The following is a 20,286-nucleotide window of genomic DNA, read 5'->3' as shown; positions in this document are numbered from 1 at the left end:
ACAAGAAGCATTACCGTATGCCTGTTGCAGCATTGGAAATAACGATGGAGCTGTTCGTTTGACTTCTTTCAGTAGGAACTTTCTCAGTAATTCGTTGAATGCGCGCCTCCACGGACCCCGAAGCCATTTTGTATAGGGGCTAGTATTTCGGAAAGAGATGTCTTCTCAGCAAAACATCCAATCTTGCCTGCCAGTCTGCGCAATTAACGAAGCGCCAAAGAAAATTGGTTCTATGATTTGCAATACCTTACCCGATCGAATGACGTTAACCAGTTTGGCGATGGCTGCAGTCAACTTGGCCGACGACTCGCCGCAGGAGAAGGAAATCAGGTCTTTCAAGTGGCGTGGCCTCAACCCATCAATTCCGCCGGACGAGCTGATAGCAAAGTATTTGATGGCGTTGACGACTTGTTCGATGGACGTGTCAAATTGTTCAATGTTAGGAATAGACTCTTTTTCGATCGGTGAATTTTCATCCGAGTGTTTAAGTTGAAGTTTTTCGACATTTTCCGGTGTACATTCAGCCATACCTTCTTGAGAACTGAGAACCCGCACCGCGCCGCCAATGTCACCTTCACTAATCTTCCTCTGAGCGATTTTAATGATCAACTTTTCCGAATGGCATAGAGGATTCTTGGGTCTTTCGAAGGACAGCAGGCGAAGTAATTCGTTGAACAAACCGACTACGTCGTTTATCTCTGAAATAATCTTCAGGTTGTGACGAATGACGTTGGGACGGTGATTATCTTTAAAGCCATTTTTGGGGATGGTGTTCAACACGATCAACGGGAAGCACAACAAACGGCACCACGCAAAAATATCATTTTTTGCGATCACAAATTCTTGGCTAACTCTTGGCAAACGGCTGATCTGACCGATTTTTGGATTATTCTCACCAGCGGCAGAGAGCACTTGCATTTGTACATTAATTCGCCCAACTTCTGGATGACAGTTGAAGCGTCCGACGTGTCAAAATCTAGTTGTGCCGGCAAACTTTGAGTCTCACCAATGCTTTGAATATTGTGACTCCTCAAATGTACATTGAGGCCGCGTTCGTTTTTAGCTATGAATCCGCAAACATTGCACCTTTCTCTGTCATTGACAATGTCAATTGCGCTTCGAGCCGATGCAGGAGTTGGAGACAAGGCTGGTGAAGGGATTGCAGGATCAACTGGAATCTGTGGCACAGCCAGAGGTAAAGCGGCTGAGTTGATTGATGTCTGAGAATTAAATTGAACGGCAGACTGAATTTCTAATTCTGAGTATGACCTTTTGACTGCTCATATTTGGAAAAAGTTGGATCATGACAAGTGGACCGCCAGCAGCTTTCAGTGGGTTTTGAACTTTTGTTTTTTACACGTTGTCACACTTACAGTTGTCAAATTCAAGATTTTCATACGAAGGTCACTCAGATTGCTTGGTGAAAAAGGACTCTACCTCGCACAAATTCAATTTCTTGGCACTATTTCTGCAACTAGGCATGTTCACTGAAAAATATCATCAATCGATGATAAAATTTCCAAATAATCGATACTCTATCAATCGAATGTTTTATCGATAATCGATAAATATCGACTGATAATCAACAAATATCCACTGAAAATCGAATTATCAGTCTATATTTGCCGATTATCAGTCGATATTTATCGATTTTCAGTCGATATTTATCGATTTTCAGTCGATATTTATCGATATTTATCGATTATCGATAAAACATTCGATTGATATTGATTTTCTGAAAATATCGAGAATCGATTCCAGGGAAATAATCGATATTTTATCAATCGAATGAATTATCGAACATGTCTATCTGCAACATAAAAAAAAATCAAAACCCACTGAAACACCATGTTTTCACCTACGTAGTAAACACAAACTTGTCGAGCCAATCTCACTCTATAGACTTATGTTAGTCCTAATTTGTTAGTCCTAGTGACTGATAGGTCTGAGTGATATTACTGTTTTTACACTACAGTCACTCGTTTTTAGTCACTCTTCAGTTACTTTTTTAATTCAAAATAATAGTGAACTTACCAACTATTTTCGGAAAAAGCGCTCACTTATTCACTCTTTTCGCAAGAAAAATTCACATGCCGCTCTGTAAAGAAGGTTTAGCTTTAATTTTCTGGAGTTAAAATCATTGTTTAATATTCTTTTTTTGCCTTCCTTGATGTAAAAATGTTTTGGTTAGCTCATTTTTGTTGTTTTTAAATTTTGTGATGCTTTCAGCACAATTGGACGGAAATGAACAGATAATTTGACTTTAATGGATTGGATACTTACCTTATGCTATGGTACAAATTGAGTGGTCTGCTATGAGATATTTTATTTCTCGGAAAGCATGATTCAGTGAATTACATGCAATTTTACATGTAACTTGAAGGGAATGCAACATTCAAAAATAGCCTATATTTTCCTGTTATAGTTACAGCAACTGTGAGTTTACAATTTACATTATTCATCAGTCTATAATTTCCATAATTTATGATAAACTTCCTTTGCGTGTTGTGATAAACTAGCATTAGTCAAAGATTTATGATTATTTACGCAGATGTTATCGACGGCTGTGACAAAAAAAGGAGATACCTGGCCCAATGTAATCTCATATAGACATTAGCATTAAAACAATTGAAGTAAAAGATTTTGCATCAACCCGTTGCGTTGAACAAAGGATGTAAAAGGTTACCATCTACTAGAGTCAATTTTACAATTTCCTTTTGGAACATGGTACATGGTACAGTACAGTACAGCAAATGCATTAAGACTTTCAAATCAACTTAACGGTCCTGTCTCGTTTGGAGCCTGACTTAGTATTTCCAATCTATAAATTGACCTCTAAGACACTCAGGTGTACAACATTTCTATTGAAAGATTTTTTGTTTCATGTTAACCACCAAATCATTTACTTCTAGGAAATTTCTTATGTCAACGAAACATTCAGTTCAGATGAACGTGTTAACCAGACCATTTTATAAATACTGAAAAATTGAAGCGAACACACATTCCAATTTCAGTTCGAAATCAAATTTAGAACTTTGCAAAATCCACACACGATTTGCTTCGACGAGCGTGTGTTTCAAAATGAAATCCAGGGAACCCACGTTTGTCTCATAAAACTCAGCTGATTATTATTTTGCTTCGACGAAGTGTATGTACACTGGCTTTTCATATTAAGTTAATATATGTGTAAGATATGATGATGATGGCCTTGTTATAATATTCGCTGCGAGCACATTTGACACCAACACATTTTATAATAACAACTGAATAACAGAAATTGGACAGGTCTTTTGCTCTCTGGAGAAGTGTATACCATATATTGATCACACCAGACATATCTTTTTTTTCTATACTACACAACACAATATTTATATATTAATTTCTGCCAACGTACTGGAGGAAGTAATATTTTAATTTTGTATTTTTCAGTTGAAGTGTGATTCAACAATGAATATGTTGTCCGTCCGTTCGCAGTCTTTTAATTTGTTTATTTAAATAATTGGTGCTGCGAATGCATATTATAAACCTAACATAAAACGAGTACTTAGCTCCAGATAGTGGAACTCTTAAAGTGACTTTTTAAATTCGATTACAGTTTAACGGATGCGCGCAGACGACAAGTGGTTGAATGAGTTTGAATGTTTGACTTCATCGTTTGGTTATACGATTCGCGCATAGTGTTTACGAAAAGTGTTTGGTGTAGACAATGTGATTACAACGCTAATTACAACTCCAGTGATAGAATTGAACTTAAGTTGTTGGGTTCATTGTATGACAATCTTAGACAAAAACAAAACCTATATCACTACTACATGCCTACGCATTCATGTAAAAATCTTTTAATATTAAAATGATTTAATAAGAAAGAAAAAATCGTCTAATGTGTATTTAATAACGTTGTTGCGTATAGCATGTGGATTGTGGATTATACACTCGTCTATACACTCGTCTATATTCCCATATCCACCCACTGACATTACTTGCGAATAAAAATATTTCTATAAGATTACCAGCACATTAATATGGATTTCTTTAAATTGGTAAGTTGTTATAAATTTTACTATTTTTTTTGTCTGCTCTCTCTTTCTTTCAACAAAACAGAATTATCTTTTATTGTGGTCAAAACGGATTTTTTTTCTTCTACTTCTTCTTCTTCTTCGAATAATAAGATCAGTGTTATCGCATCAGCATCTTCGGCATGAATCAATGAATTGTTTTCGCGGGCTCCAGTTTATTTTGATTGATCGTTTGATTTCTTTTCGACGACACTTTCCTAGGAAAACGAAAATTGAAAATAGTTTTTTTGTTTTGCTTCACAGAGAGTCACTTAGTTACACATATGTGTTACGTATATGGTGATGACTATAATCTTCATACAGTCCCACGTTTTTACGAGACAGCTCAACCCTAAATTGACATGCAAATTACGAATGATATTTTTCATCATTTTGATTGAATTTTTAAAATTACGATTACGAATTACGATTTAAAGTTTAACTCTAAACGATACACTACAAACCTTTACAATTTAACATATAGTAGATTCTAAGTCATATTTACCATGTCTATCATTTTCCTGTAAGACGTATTGACGTTGTACTTTCCAACGGACCAATTTTTCGTTGTGGAACCTTATGCAACGAAGTAAGACAGCCTTATCGTGTGTCTTTCTCTGTGTCATACAATTCTGTCATTCAACTTATGCCTACACGCATGGACTTTTGAAAAATGAAACCTTTTCTGTTTTTGTGACATATTCAATTGGGGACTCACTCCGAGGGATTCTTCTCAAAAACAGAAGACCGAAATCGACCCCAGAACCCAAAGCCACTTTCAAAAAAATTCTTCGAAACTTGTGTGGCTGGTGAAAAGTGATCAAAAACCGAAAACTTCCACTTTTCTTACAAAAATTTCTCCAGTTACACGAGCCGTACAGGGTCGTGTGGGGTGTCATTAGAAAGGTAACTACACGTACTTCCGGGACAAATATGGTCTTATTGGGTTTAAAATTCATCCACACTGAGATATATGTACAGTTGAAATTTTCAACCGAAAAAACTCTGAAAACTTACACCCTGTACGGCTCGTGTAACTGGAGAATTTTTTGTAAGAAAAGTGCAAGTTTTCGGTTTTTGATCACTTTTCACCAGCCACACAAGTTTCGAAATTTTTTTTTGAAAGTGGTTTTGGGTTCTGGGGTCGAATACTTTACTGGGCTCATATAAAAAAATTCAATAGAAAATGCTTTCTGCTTTTCAGAAGAATCCCTCCAGTAAATCGCAGTTTTAATGAAATGTGCACCAGCTTGGGTCAATTTGTTTTTGTTCATGAATTTTATTCTATACATTCTCGAAAAACATGCTTAGAAATGAGACATAGAGTCATAATATAAGATTATATATTTTAAGACCTCTTGCCAAAATTGTTATCGAGACGTATGTGCATTGCTGGTCGAGCCGGAGGCGAGAACCGTAATGACCACACGTCAAGATAACAATTTTGGCAAGAAGGGGATACACTTTTTTATCTGCAGAGAACATATGCACCCTATACCGAGATAAACAAAAATGCTCAGAGGGATAGGTGGGAAAAGTCTAGGTCAATAAACACACGAAAACGAGACTTTTCAACTTTTTATCTCGAGTTATGTAATGGATTTTACATGCTGAGGGCGTCGAAACAGCGCTTGAAACATGAAAAGTACGGTTTTCGACGCATGAAGCATGTAATGTAAAATAGATTTGTTGTGATTTACTGACTCCAAAATCGTTCCAATTGTTCCAATTCTTTGTTTCAAGTGCTCTGATGCACTGTTCAGTTTCAGTGCTCTATTTAGAGTACCACTCATGCTTGAAGTGCCTTGGGAGAAATCAAAAACACAGAAACAGAAAATGTGTCAGTCCATCAAAATTCAGTGCGTGTAAGCCAATTTTGTTACCTTTGTGCGTAACACTTAAATTATTAAAGCTGTTCACATGACTGTAACATGAAGACTAGACCAGACTAGAATAGAACATATATGAGGAGGGTATGGTCGTATCAAACGAGTCCAGTGATGCACAAAATTTTACATTATGATACCTAAGACACAAAACAAAAACATCAAGGAGAGTAAGTGAATTAACTCCGCCTTCGTATGCATTAATTCAAAACACGTTGCATGCATGCGAAAGGCCAATTTAACTCCTTGGACTGTTTGCGAACGCTATAAACGCTCTCCCGAAAAACAATACTTTCAAATAACTTTCGACGCTGTTACTTCGTTGTTTTAACTTCAAGTTTTCGCTATTATAATGCTTGATTTACACTTTCAAAAAATGTACTCCGTGTGAGAGACAAAATTGATTTTTTTTTATTTGACAGCTTGCTCTCACGGAGTACTTTTTGTTGAGTGGAAACAATGCTTAAGAGAACACTTAACTGATCTCGTCGCTTGTTAATGTCCCTTTTTGTTTAGACCAATGTCTACTCGGAACAAAGTGCGTAAATATGACGAAAATTTGTCTGACCGTGTGTGTTATCCGAATTGGTTGTTTATGAAATTAATGTTTTGTGTGTGACGAGATAATTATTATCATTATTATGCCTAGGTAAATTTCGGTAAATAGATTTGTTTAGGATTAAATGTAAATTTAAAATAAAAATGAAAAAGATCTAAAATTCTAACCCGCATTTTCACGCATATTACACAAAATACAAAATGAAAACTGAAGCTGAGAAACTTAAAAAATGAAGACAAAATTTAAAAGTTCGTTCCTCTTTCGTGGAAATGTTACGTACATTTTACGATAAGATAATTCATAAGAAATCTCATAAGCTCTCTTTATAATCAAAATCAGCGAATGATTCAGACGACGCACTTAAAAATTAACAAAAACAACGAACTCATGTTTTCGAATAATTTTATATTCATAAAGGAATAGCATCGGGTCTGTGCGGAGCAGAACCGAAAATACAGTTTGATAAATGTGGCTCGACACAGCATTTTGCGTTCGGATTGAAGTGCAATCCATTGGTACAGCTCTGTTCAAATGTTGTATCTAAATGAACTCGATAGAATCTTGTGCAGTCCGGATGAGGGAAGAGTTCAATCCAAGGATGGTTGTTTGGACAATTAAAATTGTTTTCATCATCATCATCATCAATATCGTCGGTTGTTGGCAGTAAGTAGTCTGTAGTTGTTGGTAAAGTGGTTGTTGTGATGATTGCATCTTCAATAATAGCGTCTGGTCGCCGTGGAGCTTGACCGAAGACACAATTAGAGTTGGCTGGATCACCGCAACAATTTTCACCATTATTCCAATGATATCCGTCTGGGCAGGCGCGATCAATTATTCTGTCATTCTGTTCCTCGTAAAATCTGAGACAATCTGGATGGGGATGGAAATTTCTAAATGGATTTTTATTTGGGCACAAGTAATTCGATGGAGGTCGATTTTCAATAGTTGTAGGAAGGTCGGGTGTCGTTGGAGAAATTTCAGTTGTTATTGATGTACTTTCAGAAGTCGATGCGGTCCCTGTTGATGAATATTCTGTAGGTGGATTGTAAGTCGTCGGAGCGCTTGTTGTCAGCTCTTCTTCTGGAATTGAAGGTCTTAGAGGTGCTTGACCAAAAACGCAATTTGCTCTGAGTGGATGATCGCAACAGTTTTCTCTGTTACTCCAATGATATGCTTCTGGACAGGAACGATCAATTATTCTGTCATTCTGTTCCTCGTAAAATCTGCGACAATCTGGATGGGGATGGAAATTTCTAAATGGATTTTTATTCGGACAGAAGAAATTTGATGGAGGTCGATTTTCAATAGTTGTAGGAAGGTCGGGTGTCGAGGGAGAAACTTCAATTGTTGTTGATGTACTTTCAGCTGAAGTCGTTGTAGCTTCACTCGATGAATATTCTGTAGATGGATTGTACGTCGTCGGAGCAAAAGTTGTAAGTTCCTCTTCTGGAACTGAAGGTCTCAAAGGTGCTTGACCAAATACGCAATTTGCTCTGACTGGATCATCGCAACACTTTTCTTGATCATTCCAGTGATATCCTTGTGGACAGGAACGATCAATTACGATGTCATATCTATCTTCATAGAACCGTTGACAGTCTGGATGTGGGTAAACGTTTCTAAACGGATCTCCATTTGGGCACAAGAAATTTGAAGGTGGTCCAATTGTCGTTGAGGGAATTTCTGTTGTTGTCGGAGTAATTTCTGTGGTTGACGAAATTTCTGTGGTTGACCAAATTTCTGTGGTTGACGAAATTTCTGTTATTGATGATGTAGTTTCTGTTGTAGAAGGACTTTCAGATAAAGTGGAGGTAGTTTCAGTCGATGAATATTCTGTTGATGGGCCATATGATGTTGGTACAGTGGTTATGAGCTCCTCTTCTGGAATGGAAGGTCTTAAAGGTGCTTGACCAAATACACAATTTGCTCTGGCTGGATCATCACAACAGTTTTCTCTATTATTCCAATGATATCCTTCCGGACAGGAACGATCAATTAAAACAGTAGTCATATCATGGTAGAACCGTCGACAATCAGGATGTGGGTAAAAGTTTGAAAACGGGTCTATATTTGGGCACAGAAAATTTGATGGTGGTCCAGTTGTTGTCGATGGAATTTCACTTGTTGTAGTAGGAGTATCGGATGTCGTTGATTGCGTTACTGTCGTAGGATCATCTGTTGTTGAAGAAGGGATTTCAGAAGTAGTTGATTGCGTTACTGTCGTTGGAACGTCTGTTGTTGAAGAAGGAATTTCAGGAGTGGTTGAAGGAGGAATTTGAGGAGTGGTGACTGTCGTTGGAATTTCTGTGGTTGAAGAAGGAATTTCAGAAGTGGTTGATTCCGTTACTGTCGTTGGAACGTCTGTTGGTGAAATAGGAATTTGAGTAGTGGTTGAAGGAGGACTTGGAGGAGTGGTTGAATGCGTCACTGTCGTTGGAATTTCTGTGGTTGAAGGAGGAATTTCAGAAGTGGTTGATTGCGTTTCTGTCGTAGGATCATCTGTTGTTGAAGAAGGGATTTCAGAAGTGGTTGATTGCGTTACTGTCGTTGGAACGTCTGTTGTTGAAGAAGGAATTTCAGGAGTGGTTGAAGGAGGAATTTGAGGAGTGGTCACTGTTGTTGGAACTTCTGTGGTTGAAGAAGGAATTTCAGAAGTGGTTGAATGCGTTACTGTCGTAGGCGCTTCTGTCGTTGTCGATGGTATTCCTGATTCTTCTGAAGAACACGATGATGAAGAAGATGAAGAACTTGAACTTGACGATGAGGAACTTGAACTCGACGACGAGGAACTCGAACTCGATGAAGACGAACTGGAAGAACTTGACGACGACGATGAACTAGACGAGCATTTATCTGGTGCTGGTTCTCTATCCGTTTCTCCTGACTCATTATCACAGTTAACATTATGTTTCCAGTCACATATGCTCTCTTCAGGATTCCAGTACAATTCCTCAGGACAAAATCTTTGAACAAATCGATTGTGTACGCATTGAAAATATGCATTACAATTTAAAGGATGTGGCTTATACACTCCAACACCGTCAGTAATAACACATTCTAAATGCTTTGAGTTATGTTTATGTTTTTTGAGGTCATCCTGAACAGGTAACGAATTTACAATGGCAATAAAGCCAATTACGAACAAAACATTTCCTCTGAAGTTATTCATTGTTATTTACTGTTACAGGCCACTGTACACTTAGATTTTTTTCGTTCTAAATAATTTAAAATTTTTATCCGGTTTGAGGTTCGTTCGTTCGTTTCAATTCGTGAAACAAAAAGGGACCGGAAAAAAACAGTTTCGTTCGACGGTTAAATTCGTACTGACCTGACTGACCACAACCTTAAATTTATAAGAAAAATTACTTATCTTCGATTTGTTGTCTATCGCAAGCGATAAAACAATGTCGTTTCTGACAAAATTTTATCGACGTAATTGAGTTAGGCTGAAATTAAATCAAAAAAGTAGTGTGATTAGCATCGAGAATTGCACTTTTTTTTATGTTATTGTTGGATTGAGTCACACCTTTTTTCATTCCATCACGCATCATCAATTTAGTATCAATCAATTTATTGTATCTAAATACAATCCATCAACGATTATTAAGAGAATTCGAATGATTCACATAAGTGACATTCTGCGAAAAAGAGGGAGACGTGAATCAATCAGTGGGAATTCATGTTGGAAAGCTTCCCCATTAGAGTTCTTAGAATTGGTGCAGTATTGCATAGCTACACTACCAGAAAAGCGACAAGAAAACGGTTTATCAGAAGATAATCCGATTTCTACTCTTTCGATTCAAGCATAGTAACAGGGAGTTGCGGGTATCGTTAATAATTTGTTCTGTTAAGTAAATGGACAAAAAAGTCGACACTGTGAAAGTGTTAAGTTAGCATTTTTAAAAAAGACCAGTCCAAAGGAATTTAATGTTTGGCTCTTTTTCGAAAATATTTTACGTCAAATTTTCTTTACATTGGTTACATAAAGGATAAAGCTTGAGAGTGACACTATTTACCCAGTAATAATAAATTAGGTGCTGATTCCATCGCAAGAAAACAATAAGCTAAATTATCATAAACGAGCCATCAGAACAGTCGGAGCGTCTGCTGCGACTGAGCCCCGTACAAACCCGTATATCTATTGCGTACGTGACCCTAGTGCGTCTGTCACCCTACTTTGACCGTAGACCTATTGCACCCGTAAACGTAGTTGAAGTCAAATTATTATGAAATGTGTACATCTTAGAAATTGCGCATAGCGCAATTACGAAGCCCCGTACGACGTTCCTTTCAAATAAAACAAAAATTTCAAATAGCCCTAAAATTTAAATTTATTTAGTATAAATACACATAGGGCCTAGTATCGGCCTCAGTCCGAGGATCCAAATTTTTTTTTTCAACTACATTCTATTCGGCCTTTGATTACCTTCCAAATGAAACAAAAAATACGAAAAACGGATGAAATTTGCTCGAGTTATATTCAAAATACACATAGGGCCCTAGTAGCAACCTTAGTCCGAGGACCCAAATTTAATTTTTTTTCAACAACATTCTATTCGGCCTTTGATTACCTTCCAAATGAAACACAAATTACGAAAAACGGATGAAATTTGCTCGAGTTATATGTAAAATACACATAGGGCCCTAGTAACGGCCTTAGTCCAAGGACCCAAATTTAATTTTTTTTCAACAACTTTCTATTCGGCGTTCGATTAACTTCCAAATGAAACAAAAATTACGAAAAACGGATTAAATTTACATGAGTTATATGTAAAATACACATAGGGCCCTAGTAGCTTTTCACTTCTAAGGCCCTAACTCACGGTCCACTCACCCGATTGGTATTGACAATACCTATCATTTGCCGTGTCATTTACATTTCCATCGTTTATTTTGCCATAAATATCACCAAAAGACCTTAAATCACTTAGGTGGCCCTAACTCACGAAGGGCCGACCCGAATATGCCCATCTTCGAACTTAGCCTCACTATTTTGACTATCTTTCAGGGAAAAAAAATTTTTGAAATCGGATTTGATTTACTCAAGATATCGACGTGACAGACAGACGGACAGACGGCCCAAATTTTTATTGCGGATTCGTCATCTATGAACATAGGCAAACACTTTGCCCTTACCGTCTGCTTCGAATTCCATCAATTACACACGGCATCGTAATCCTATAAGCCCCTTCGTACTTCGTACGGGGCTAAAAACAAAACGTCTTGTCTTTCCAATGTAACTATTTCGTCAAAAAACAAACAATTGTACCTAACGGAAATAGCAACATTTCACGATAAGACGCTTGGGGCATTGTTCATTGATACTTGCTAACAATTAGTAACTGATACTAAATGAAATGAAATGATAGTTATCATTCGACTAATGTTCAGATATTATTTGTGATTATTGTCATTGATTAGAACTGAAACATTACTCTCTAATATCTATCCAATACTAAAGTTTGAGTTAACTTAAAAATTAAAAGAAAATATAATTACCGGTCCTCCTCATGTGTCTCGAATACGTCATATTTTTCAAATAAGGGACCTAACACTGTATGAAAATGAACTCAAATGAACACTGACATAAGTTGAACAATTTTATTCGCAAAAAATATAGGGCTACTGCATTATTCAGGTCCCTAGTCAAATCATCGCTCCTGCCTGGTTAACTTTACTCTGTCGTATTTTTAGATGTAAATGCAGATGCATACAACTGTATTTCTCACTTTACCAAAGGCAGTTGTTCACAACAATCTTATAACATACTTTTTGCAATTTGCATGTGTTGTTTTGGGATTTGTTTCTTGTTGGAAATTCCTAGAATCATTTAGTATAAACTTTCACTAGGTTGGTTCCTAAATTTTGGGATGAGAGACGATTCCTCTGGCACTTCCTAATTTCCATCGGATTTTTTGATGGATTTGGGTTATTTTCGATATAAGTGAGGTGTTCCAAGGTTGGTTCCTAACTTTTGAGATGAGAGACGATTCCTCTGGCACTTCCTAATTTCCATCGGATTTTTCGATGGATTTTGGTTATTTTCGATTTCGATATAAGTGAGGTGTCCCCATGTTGGTTCCTAACTTTTGGGATGAGAGATAATTTTTCTGGCACTTCCTAACTTCCATCGGATGTTTTGATGGATTTGGGTTATTTTCGACATGACTGAGGTGTTCCTAGATTGGTTTCTAGACTTTGGGATTCAGACTGATTTCTCTAGAATTTTTTAATTTCCATAGAGTTTTTTGATGTTGTCGAAATGACATACTTACAAAAGAGGTGATATCAATCAAAAAACCCTTAAAGGGTAAATGTGACGCACGTCCTTTATCTTACTTACAAAATAACTGATATCTCTGAGGGTGACGCATTGTGCGCCCGCCGTACGCCAAAGTTTCTTCAACAAAAAATTGTCCCAAAAAATTTGTGAAAGAAAATTTTACAAAAATAAATTGGCGTCACAAGTGGCAGATGATTCGGTTTTCTTCCGTTTAAATTCTTTTAGTACCTTTTTTATTCATTTTCCTAACAATTGGTTCCTCAACATCTGCCACTCGTGACACAAATTTCTTTTTGTAAAATTTTCTTTCTCAAATTTTGTAAGTTAATTTTTTGTTTATAAAACTTTTGCGTACGGCGCACAATGCGTCAACCTCAGCGATATCAGTTATTTTGTAAGTAAGATAAAGGACTTGCGTCACATTTACCCTTTAAGGTTTTTTTTTTGACTGATCGCTGTTACGAGATAGTATCACTAAGCTTAGACAAATATCGTTTCACCTTAATTCAGAATTCGCAATATTATAGGAGGCATAAAAATGGTATGTGCAAGCCAAAAAATGAAATTATACCACCGCCGCACCGTTCTAATAAGAACTTAATATACGAATAACTCAAAATAATGTCCTTCAAAAAATCATCAACCATATTTTAACATTGTATTTCCTACAGCAATAAAATACATTTGCTGGCATGACGACACACACGACTTCATATATTTTTGTTGATGCGTTTTTGGCATCATCAATATTTCGGTTCAAATTCTACAAAAAAGTACATATATTGTGTAATCCACATCCATAGCATCGTGTTGCATGCACACACGTTGTTTCTTACAGAAATATATGCACGCATAATCGAACTACGAATAGAATAGTGAAGCTTCCAGCTCTCCCGTTGTGTTTGTTTTCGTAAGTAGTAGGAATATAGTTTTTCGGAAATTTCATCGTAAGACGAAATTTAATAAAAAAAGAAAATATTCTCATATCGCGCTCAATGACCATGTTGCTGTATTACAACATCGAAATACACAGCAACTTCACCAATTAAGTACAAACGGAACAAAATTCAATCTCACAATTTTTTTTTTGAAAAAACCAAACAGCAACGTGTGGCTAAAAATAATTAAAAAATGGAAACTATCGAAATATACGAGAATATTATATCGAATTTATGTCAAAAATAGCACCATGCGCCTGCCTAAGAATGGTTATATATAGAAGAGTTTAATCGCCCAGCAGACGCATACATATTGTGTACCAAATTTGGTAGACTATCTCATATTTCTCGATGTTCCAAATTAAGAATATTCGAAGAAACCCATACCCGATTGCACGAGACTTGTATGACTGTAATAAAATAATAAAATAGCGCACATAATAATCTAACTAAGAGTGTGAGTATCCATACGTCGATCCGGTGGACGCAGATTTTTAATGTTTACTCATAAAAGTGACGCATTTATATATATTTAAAGCTTTGCACTAGGGATACGATTACTCTAAGCAACTATTGTAGCAGCGAATTTAAATTCAATGAATCCGGGTCAACTAATTAGGCGAAGCTTCTTTACTTTGATTCAAATAAACCGATGAACGATATCCTGTAGTTGGCATTGTTTTCGTACAATAAAAACGCCCAGAAAATTGGTTGGCGGTACGGAATTATTTTCTCAAAGCGAAAACATTAAAATTGAAATTTTGATCATTTTCGAATGACCGCGCAGATTTTGATATGTTTTGTTCATCAGAGGAGAGTAATACGTATACAACACAACCGTTTCTGTGTGTTGATACTATCTCGTTCTAGTGAAAAATAAGCCAACGTCGCGACGTACTACACGAAGCGTCGACGATATTTTCCTATTTTTATACAATACCAACAAATTGTAAAATCTTTTTAGTGTCTCATTTAACACACGCCTTGTACGGCTTATTATACAAGATGCTATAACACCAATTTTATTTTGAATTTGGTTTAGTCTGATTTAAGTCGTCGCGACGGGCATCGATTAAAAAAAAGAAAGAAAGAAAAATTTTTTGGTTGCCCATTTTTATAGAAATATTATTCGACGATGGTAGCTTTGGCAATTAGTAATAATTAAGTCGTATGGTGTCCGAATGAAATCGGAGACACTGTGAAAAATAACATTACGTTTCGTGATAAATATACTGTGCCTGGATTACAATATTTTCTGAAACAATTAATGATCTTGTGTGATTTGGATATTAACTTTTACCAACTGGGATGTTACCGGAATTCCTATTTTCTGGTAATTTCACTTTTCATCGCATCAGTTTTTTCCTTGTACTAATTTGTTTTATCAACCAATTGATATCCACAATCAACCCTACATTGGAGTGTATGCGTGTGTGTGTTGGAATTAGACATCGATCTTGTTTGATCTCAATGATTATCCCTTCGGAAAAACTTATATATTTGGAACAACCAACGATGAAAAGTTAATTTCATCACATTATCATCCTATGAGTGTGTATAATTCGGACAATTACGAAGTGTTGCAAGCAAAAACTGGAATTATTGGACTGTGATTAGATCAACTATTGGTTGATCAGATAAATGGATCGAATTTTTTTTTAAATCATTTGTGGAATATCAAACTTCTGAGTAGTGTTTTTGATTGGCATTGAAATGTTATATCATCTCTGTTCGTCTAACTCTGTGGTTTAATTTGAAATTTTCAACAATTGAGCAATTTTTTGGGAATATTCATTCAAATAGAAATAGACTTTATTTAATGGTCAGCTTCAGAAACCCGTGGTTCTTTCACTCCACACGGCATATCGCCATTATTTTATTATCGAGTGCATATTTTGATTTAAAGCATTTTCAACAGATTGAAACCAAAACTGAAGTGAACTGAAGGCACGTAACGAAAATAAATCCGGATAAACTCATCTGATGCCATAAGCCACTCTAAATCGGAGTATATATGTACTTGTCCAGAGCTTTTTTGATAGTGAGAAATCTTCTTCAAAATATTCAAAATTCTTTCTTTCCGTCGCTTTGCTTTTTTGAAAATAAAAATCCAGGGAACGGGGCTCCTTATCAAATAATCACAACATCACATTTCTCTAAGCGATGTCATACCCCTTCCCGCATTGACGACACTTCTGTGGACACCTCCTGTGTAAGGAGGACAGCTTTCTTGTCGCCATACTTTCCATTTATTTCGAGATCTTCCTGGCTATCTTAGCCATTTTAATCTCGAATTCCATAATTATTACCTACCTGTATCCTTTTCGTTAGTTCTGCAATCATGAACCGAGTCGAGTACCTTTGAAACTACTTCTTTTAGCTTGTCGACGATTTTGTTCATGTATTCATTCATAGAAGAGGTGAGCGGGCCGAGGTTTTTTCAAAGCCCGACCCGAGCCCGACCCGAATCGATTTTTACAACCCGATATAACCCGAAACCCGACACATACTGAAACCCGGCCCGACCCGAACCCGACCCGAATTAAATTTTTGAGACCCGATAACCCGAAACTTGACAGATACTGAGATACTGAGACCCGAAAGATACTGAAACACGCTAAAATCGAAGATTATTTAGAAAACGCAAAAAAATATTTCATTTTGAAACAGTTTCTTGAATTTCTTCCAAGAAAAACTAAATTGCCTAAGTTAGATCCACATATAAGTGTCCGACGCTGTGACTTTACATAGAAAACTTTAATTCGGGTCGGTTTTGAATTTTAAATTTATAAACCCGGCCCGACCCGAATTGAATTTTGGAAACCCGAACAACCCGAAGCCCGATAAAATTGAATCGGGTTCGGGCTTGGGTTCGGGTTTGGCTGACTTCGGGTAGCCCGCTCACCTCTAATTCATAGATTTGTTTCTTTCAAGACTTGTGGTCACAAGTTCTATCAATAGGGAAACTTGACGTGACAAACAACGGTGTTCAAACGCTGTTCCGTATGTGGATTTATTCTGTCGATTTATAATCTAATTCACCGAAATTCAATTCAATTTTCGGATTTAATTCACCATCTTGTCTAGTCGAATTCACAACAACTTTGTTTCCGACCGTTTTTCGACAGATTAAATTCCCAACTCACCGTCGAATTCACCCACTCATTTTCCGCATGAGCGTCGTTAAACTTAAAAATAAAACTATATGGAAACCCATTCCATTGAGGAAATCATTGGAGGTCTGCTATTTCAATGGAAGAAACCAACCCGAAATTATGATTACACCACATTTTACCTTGTAATTAAGGTGCTGTTGTTGAGACTTATCGCTTCACTCTAGTCAATGCGCATCAGTTTTTTAGTCTCTTTAGATCTATTTACATCAAATATAAACTCGGAAAAACTATTTAGCTCTATGCTGTAACAGCTCACTATCAGAAGAGAAAACTAAGAAAATATATGGAAAACGTGCGCACGTGACAATATCAATTACATAGAAAGCATCATATGCCATCGACTGACAAATTACTCTTTTCAATTAACGAACAATCATGACTAATCAATCAATATGAGACTATGGCTTACAATTTCACCTAATTGCTCTTTTTTTATTCGTTGCAGTTGGAAGTAGTATGCAGGATATATCACGCGAGGAATTCAGTCTGATGAATGGAGGATGTGATAAGGAATCAACTCGCATAACTTGTAATGAATCCCCACTGGACAATATAAAATTAGGACGAATTCCCGATCACGAACCAGTGTCAATTAAAATTGAAGAACCAGACATTTACTCCTGGAACTCTAGCACGGACATTGGATCGAATTTGCTGTAAGTCGATTTTGCCTTCAACGTTCCAACCGAATGAATGGGATTTTGATATAATTAACATATTACAGACGACATTCAGATGATCCGTTGATATCGGGCGGTGCCATTGATGATACCCAAAATGAATTCAATCCAATCACCAATTGTGACACAGCTGAACTATCCCCAATTGTACCGAAGAAAAAGTCAACACGAACTCGTCGCAAGGGCCAATTCAAATTGCGATTCCATCATCAGGCTCTGCCACAGGAATATTTGGATCACTATGAAGCATCGCAGATTAATCTGCAGAAGAAGGAAGTCGAGCAAAATAAAAGAATCACAGACATGGAAGCGAATGATCATTTGAAGGCGGTCCGGACGCACGAGTCGGTGCGAAATTGGCTACAAAAAATTTCGGAATACCAGACCAAATCGGCCTCATCGCCGCCACCACCAAAACCAGAGATTCCAAACGAAATTGCTACCAATGCGGGTCAATCAAATAAAAAAGCCGCACGAGTCGTTAGTTACAACGATTTGCCGTACATGGGCGAGATGACGTTAGATAATTCGAAACCGAGACGAGGCAGGAAACCAAAGAAAGCGGACATATGTCACCTAATTTATAAAAATTACGGCACGATATTGCCAGGAACGCCGAAAGACCAGCATGTGAAAAATTGTGATAAGACCGTAAGCACTGTACCGGCTGATCTAAAGAAAGCGGAAACACAGACGAAAATTATGAGCAGCCTTTTAGAGAAGCGGCTAACGCATGAGAGCAAAAGACTTAGTCCGTCCATTGTAAGTGATGACAATTTGAATGTTGTCCGAGATGCAAAGCATCAGATTGAACCACTAAACTTATGCCTAAGGGATCGTTCGGACACTTTGACACTGTCAAGTGATGACGAAAGCGATACCCTATTGGGCTCGACGAAAACGTCCCCATTAATTTCTCCCACACCGTCCGAAACTGATGCATTTTTAGCAGCTAATTTAAAGACATCATTGCTGAGTGACACAAAGCCTCCGGGTAATCAACCAGAAATTTCCGAAACTGCATCAACCATCGGAAGTGATGGTCAGAATTCCGGTTATGTATTCTGGCCACCAGCTGGCGTTTTTATTCATCCAATGGCACTGTATTACCAAAAAATGGTCGATTCGGGAAAGTCTTTGGTTGCAACTACGAACACTACCACCACTCCGACAACACCTTCCACAGTCAGTTCCACTCCATCACCGATGCTAGCGGAAAGTCCTTCAGTGACCCCGAAAAGTGAACCGTCCGTAAAAATTCTTATTCCCAAGAATATCAGCGATATGCTAAAGCAAGAACCAAGTACAACAACCACCGCCGATATTGCGTCCCACTCATCGAAAAGTACAACTCCAGTTCCACAGAAAAGAAAGCGCTCGGCAATTTTTATACCACCTATGCCGTTGGAAACCTCATCTAGTCATGCAACAGAAGTGAGCATTTGTAAATTCAAATTTACTGGTGGCGCAAAGCCGTCTCTGCAAGAGAAGAAAATGCTTTCCGTTGATTCGGGCGGTAATTTTCGTTACTACAGTGGTACTGGCGACAAGTCAATGCGTGGATATGAATTCTTTCCACGGGAAAGTCTTCAGCAATCAAGTCTATTGACTGACTCCAGTTCTGGTGCCTTCTTGAACACTCCCGGCGAGAAAATATCGCTCGATTTACCACCACCCTCTCACGGTTTAAGCAACGAACTACTTCAAATCCCCGAAATACTCAATCCAAACGTAAGCGTCATTGTACCTCCACCCACATCTGTGCAACGCGTCGGACATTCGAGTGTGCGAAAGAAGCGAAAATCAAGACGTTCCGTTCAGCGAGAAAATTTAGAGAAAACGTTCAAGGAAAAGGGATTTCTCATACAAACACAGCAGCTGGAATCCGCCGAAGGTGCTACATACTGCAAATTTAGACAATTACGAAAATTTACCAGATATCTGTTTCGCAGTTGGAAAGATTATCTGCCAGGCGAATTACAGTCGGAACAGGCGACTGGCAATGATGCACAAGGGGCTACCTCGCAAAGCAGAATGATTGCCAGTCCAGCAACGACACCATGTCTAGAGCAGAGTTCCAGTTCAATGGAATGACCAAAGTGCATTTGAAGAAAATTTTGTTCAAATTGTAAATAAGTTTTGTCCGTTTTGTTCTCTCTCTCTCTCTCTCTCTCTCTCTCTCTCTCTCTCTCTCTATCTCTCCTAATTTATATTCATGTAATTTATCATTTTATGTAAATTTGGGCGTATGAGTTTTGTTGGTAGTGTGAGGTATTAGGTGGGTGGGTGGGTTGATTTGTATAAAAGTGTGTGAACAAAAAAGTCTCGACTGATTTCTTAACTTTGTTAATAAACTTTTAGATTTCGAATTGCTTTGTATACAAACGAAAACAAAAACGAAGATAACTAAAGTGCGGCGAAGGATGTATTATATAATGTAAAATAATGTAATGGGAGTATCAAGAGCTTTAGCAGCATTAGAGCTTTGAAAATAAACGTATTATTACTAATTTAAAAAAAAAAATATCTTTTTTCGCAAAACAAACCAACATGATGTGCAACGCAGGATAATCCATACCGTAATACTCAGTATTCCCTTTGATCAAAATAATTTAGACTGGAAACTCTGAAGATAATTATACCGTCGGTGACATGCTGGTCATGATGACAATGTCTTCTATGATTATGTCAAAAAGCTGTTACAGATGA

At 37.3% G+C, this 20,286-nt stretch overlaps 2 protein-coding genes across 8 annotated transcripts; one reads left to right on the top strand and one right to left on the bottom strand.

Moving 5' to 3' along the window:
* The first annotated feature begins 3,435 nt into the window (after positions 1 to 3,435).
* LOC119071725 lies at positions 3,436 to 20,101 on the top strand. Of its 3 annotated transcripts, XM_037176745.1 has the most exons (4): positions 14,705 to 15,054; positions 17,343 to 17,553; positions 17,622 to 19,471; positions 19,530 to 20,101. In XM_037176745.1, exons 1-4 carry the CDS (start codon positions 15,030 to 15,032, stop codon positions 19,613 to 19,615), a joined length of 2,172 nt encoding a protein of 723 aa, XP_037032640.1. In that variant the 5' UTR covers positions 14,705 to 15,029; the 3' UTR covers positions 19,616 to 20,101. The 3 variants fall into 3 exon arrangements, with proteins under 3 accessions (XP_037032638.1, XP_037032640.1, XP_037032637.1); XM_037176743.1 differs by lacking the exon at positions 14,705 to 15,054 and adding an exon at positions 3,436 to 4,040 and having other exon boundaries at positions 17,622 to 20,101; XM_037176742.1 differs by having other exon boundaries at positions 14,706 to 15,054; positions 17,622 to 20,101.
* LOC119071720 (mucin-5AC-like) lies at positions 6,886 to 9,831 on the bottom strand. Of its 5 annotated transcripts, none has more exons than XM_037176734.1 (2): positions 8,915 to 9,831; positions 6,886 to 8,833 (listed from the first exon to the last, which is right to left on the bottom strand). In XM_037176734.1, the coding sequence occupies exons 1-2, from the start codon at positions 9,667 to 9,669 to the stop codon at positions 6,910 to 6,912; spliced, it is 2,679 nt and encodes an 892-aa protein (XP_037032629.1). In that variant the 5' UTR covers positions 9,670 to 9,831; the 3' UTR covers positions 6,886 to 6,909. The 5 variants fall into 5 exon arrangements, with proteins under 5 accessions (XP_037032629.1, XP_037032632.1, XP_037032630.1 ...); XM_037176737.1 differs by having other exon boundaries at positions 6,886 to 8,698; positions 8,918 to 9,831; XM_037176735.1 differs by having other exon boundaries at positions 6,886 to 8,830; positions 8,921 to 9,831.
* Positions 20,102 to 20,286: the final 185 nt, after the last annotated feature.

This window comes from Bradysia coprophila, assembly GCF_014529535.1.
Source record: "Bradysia coprophila strain Holo2 chromosome IV unlocalized genomic scaffold, BU_Bcop_v1 contig_5, whole genome shotgun sequence".
Classification (NCBI taxonomy): Eukaryota; Metazoa; Arthropoda; class Insecta; order Diptera; family Sciaridae; genus Bradysia; species Bradysia coprophila.
This window is presented reverse-complemented; position numbering and strand designations above follow the sequence as displayed.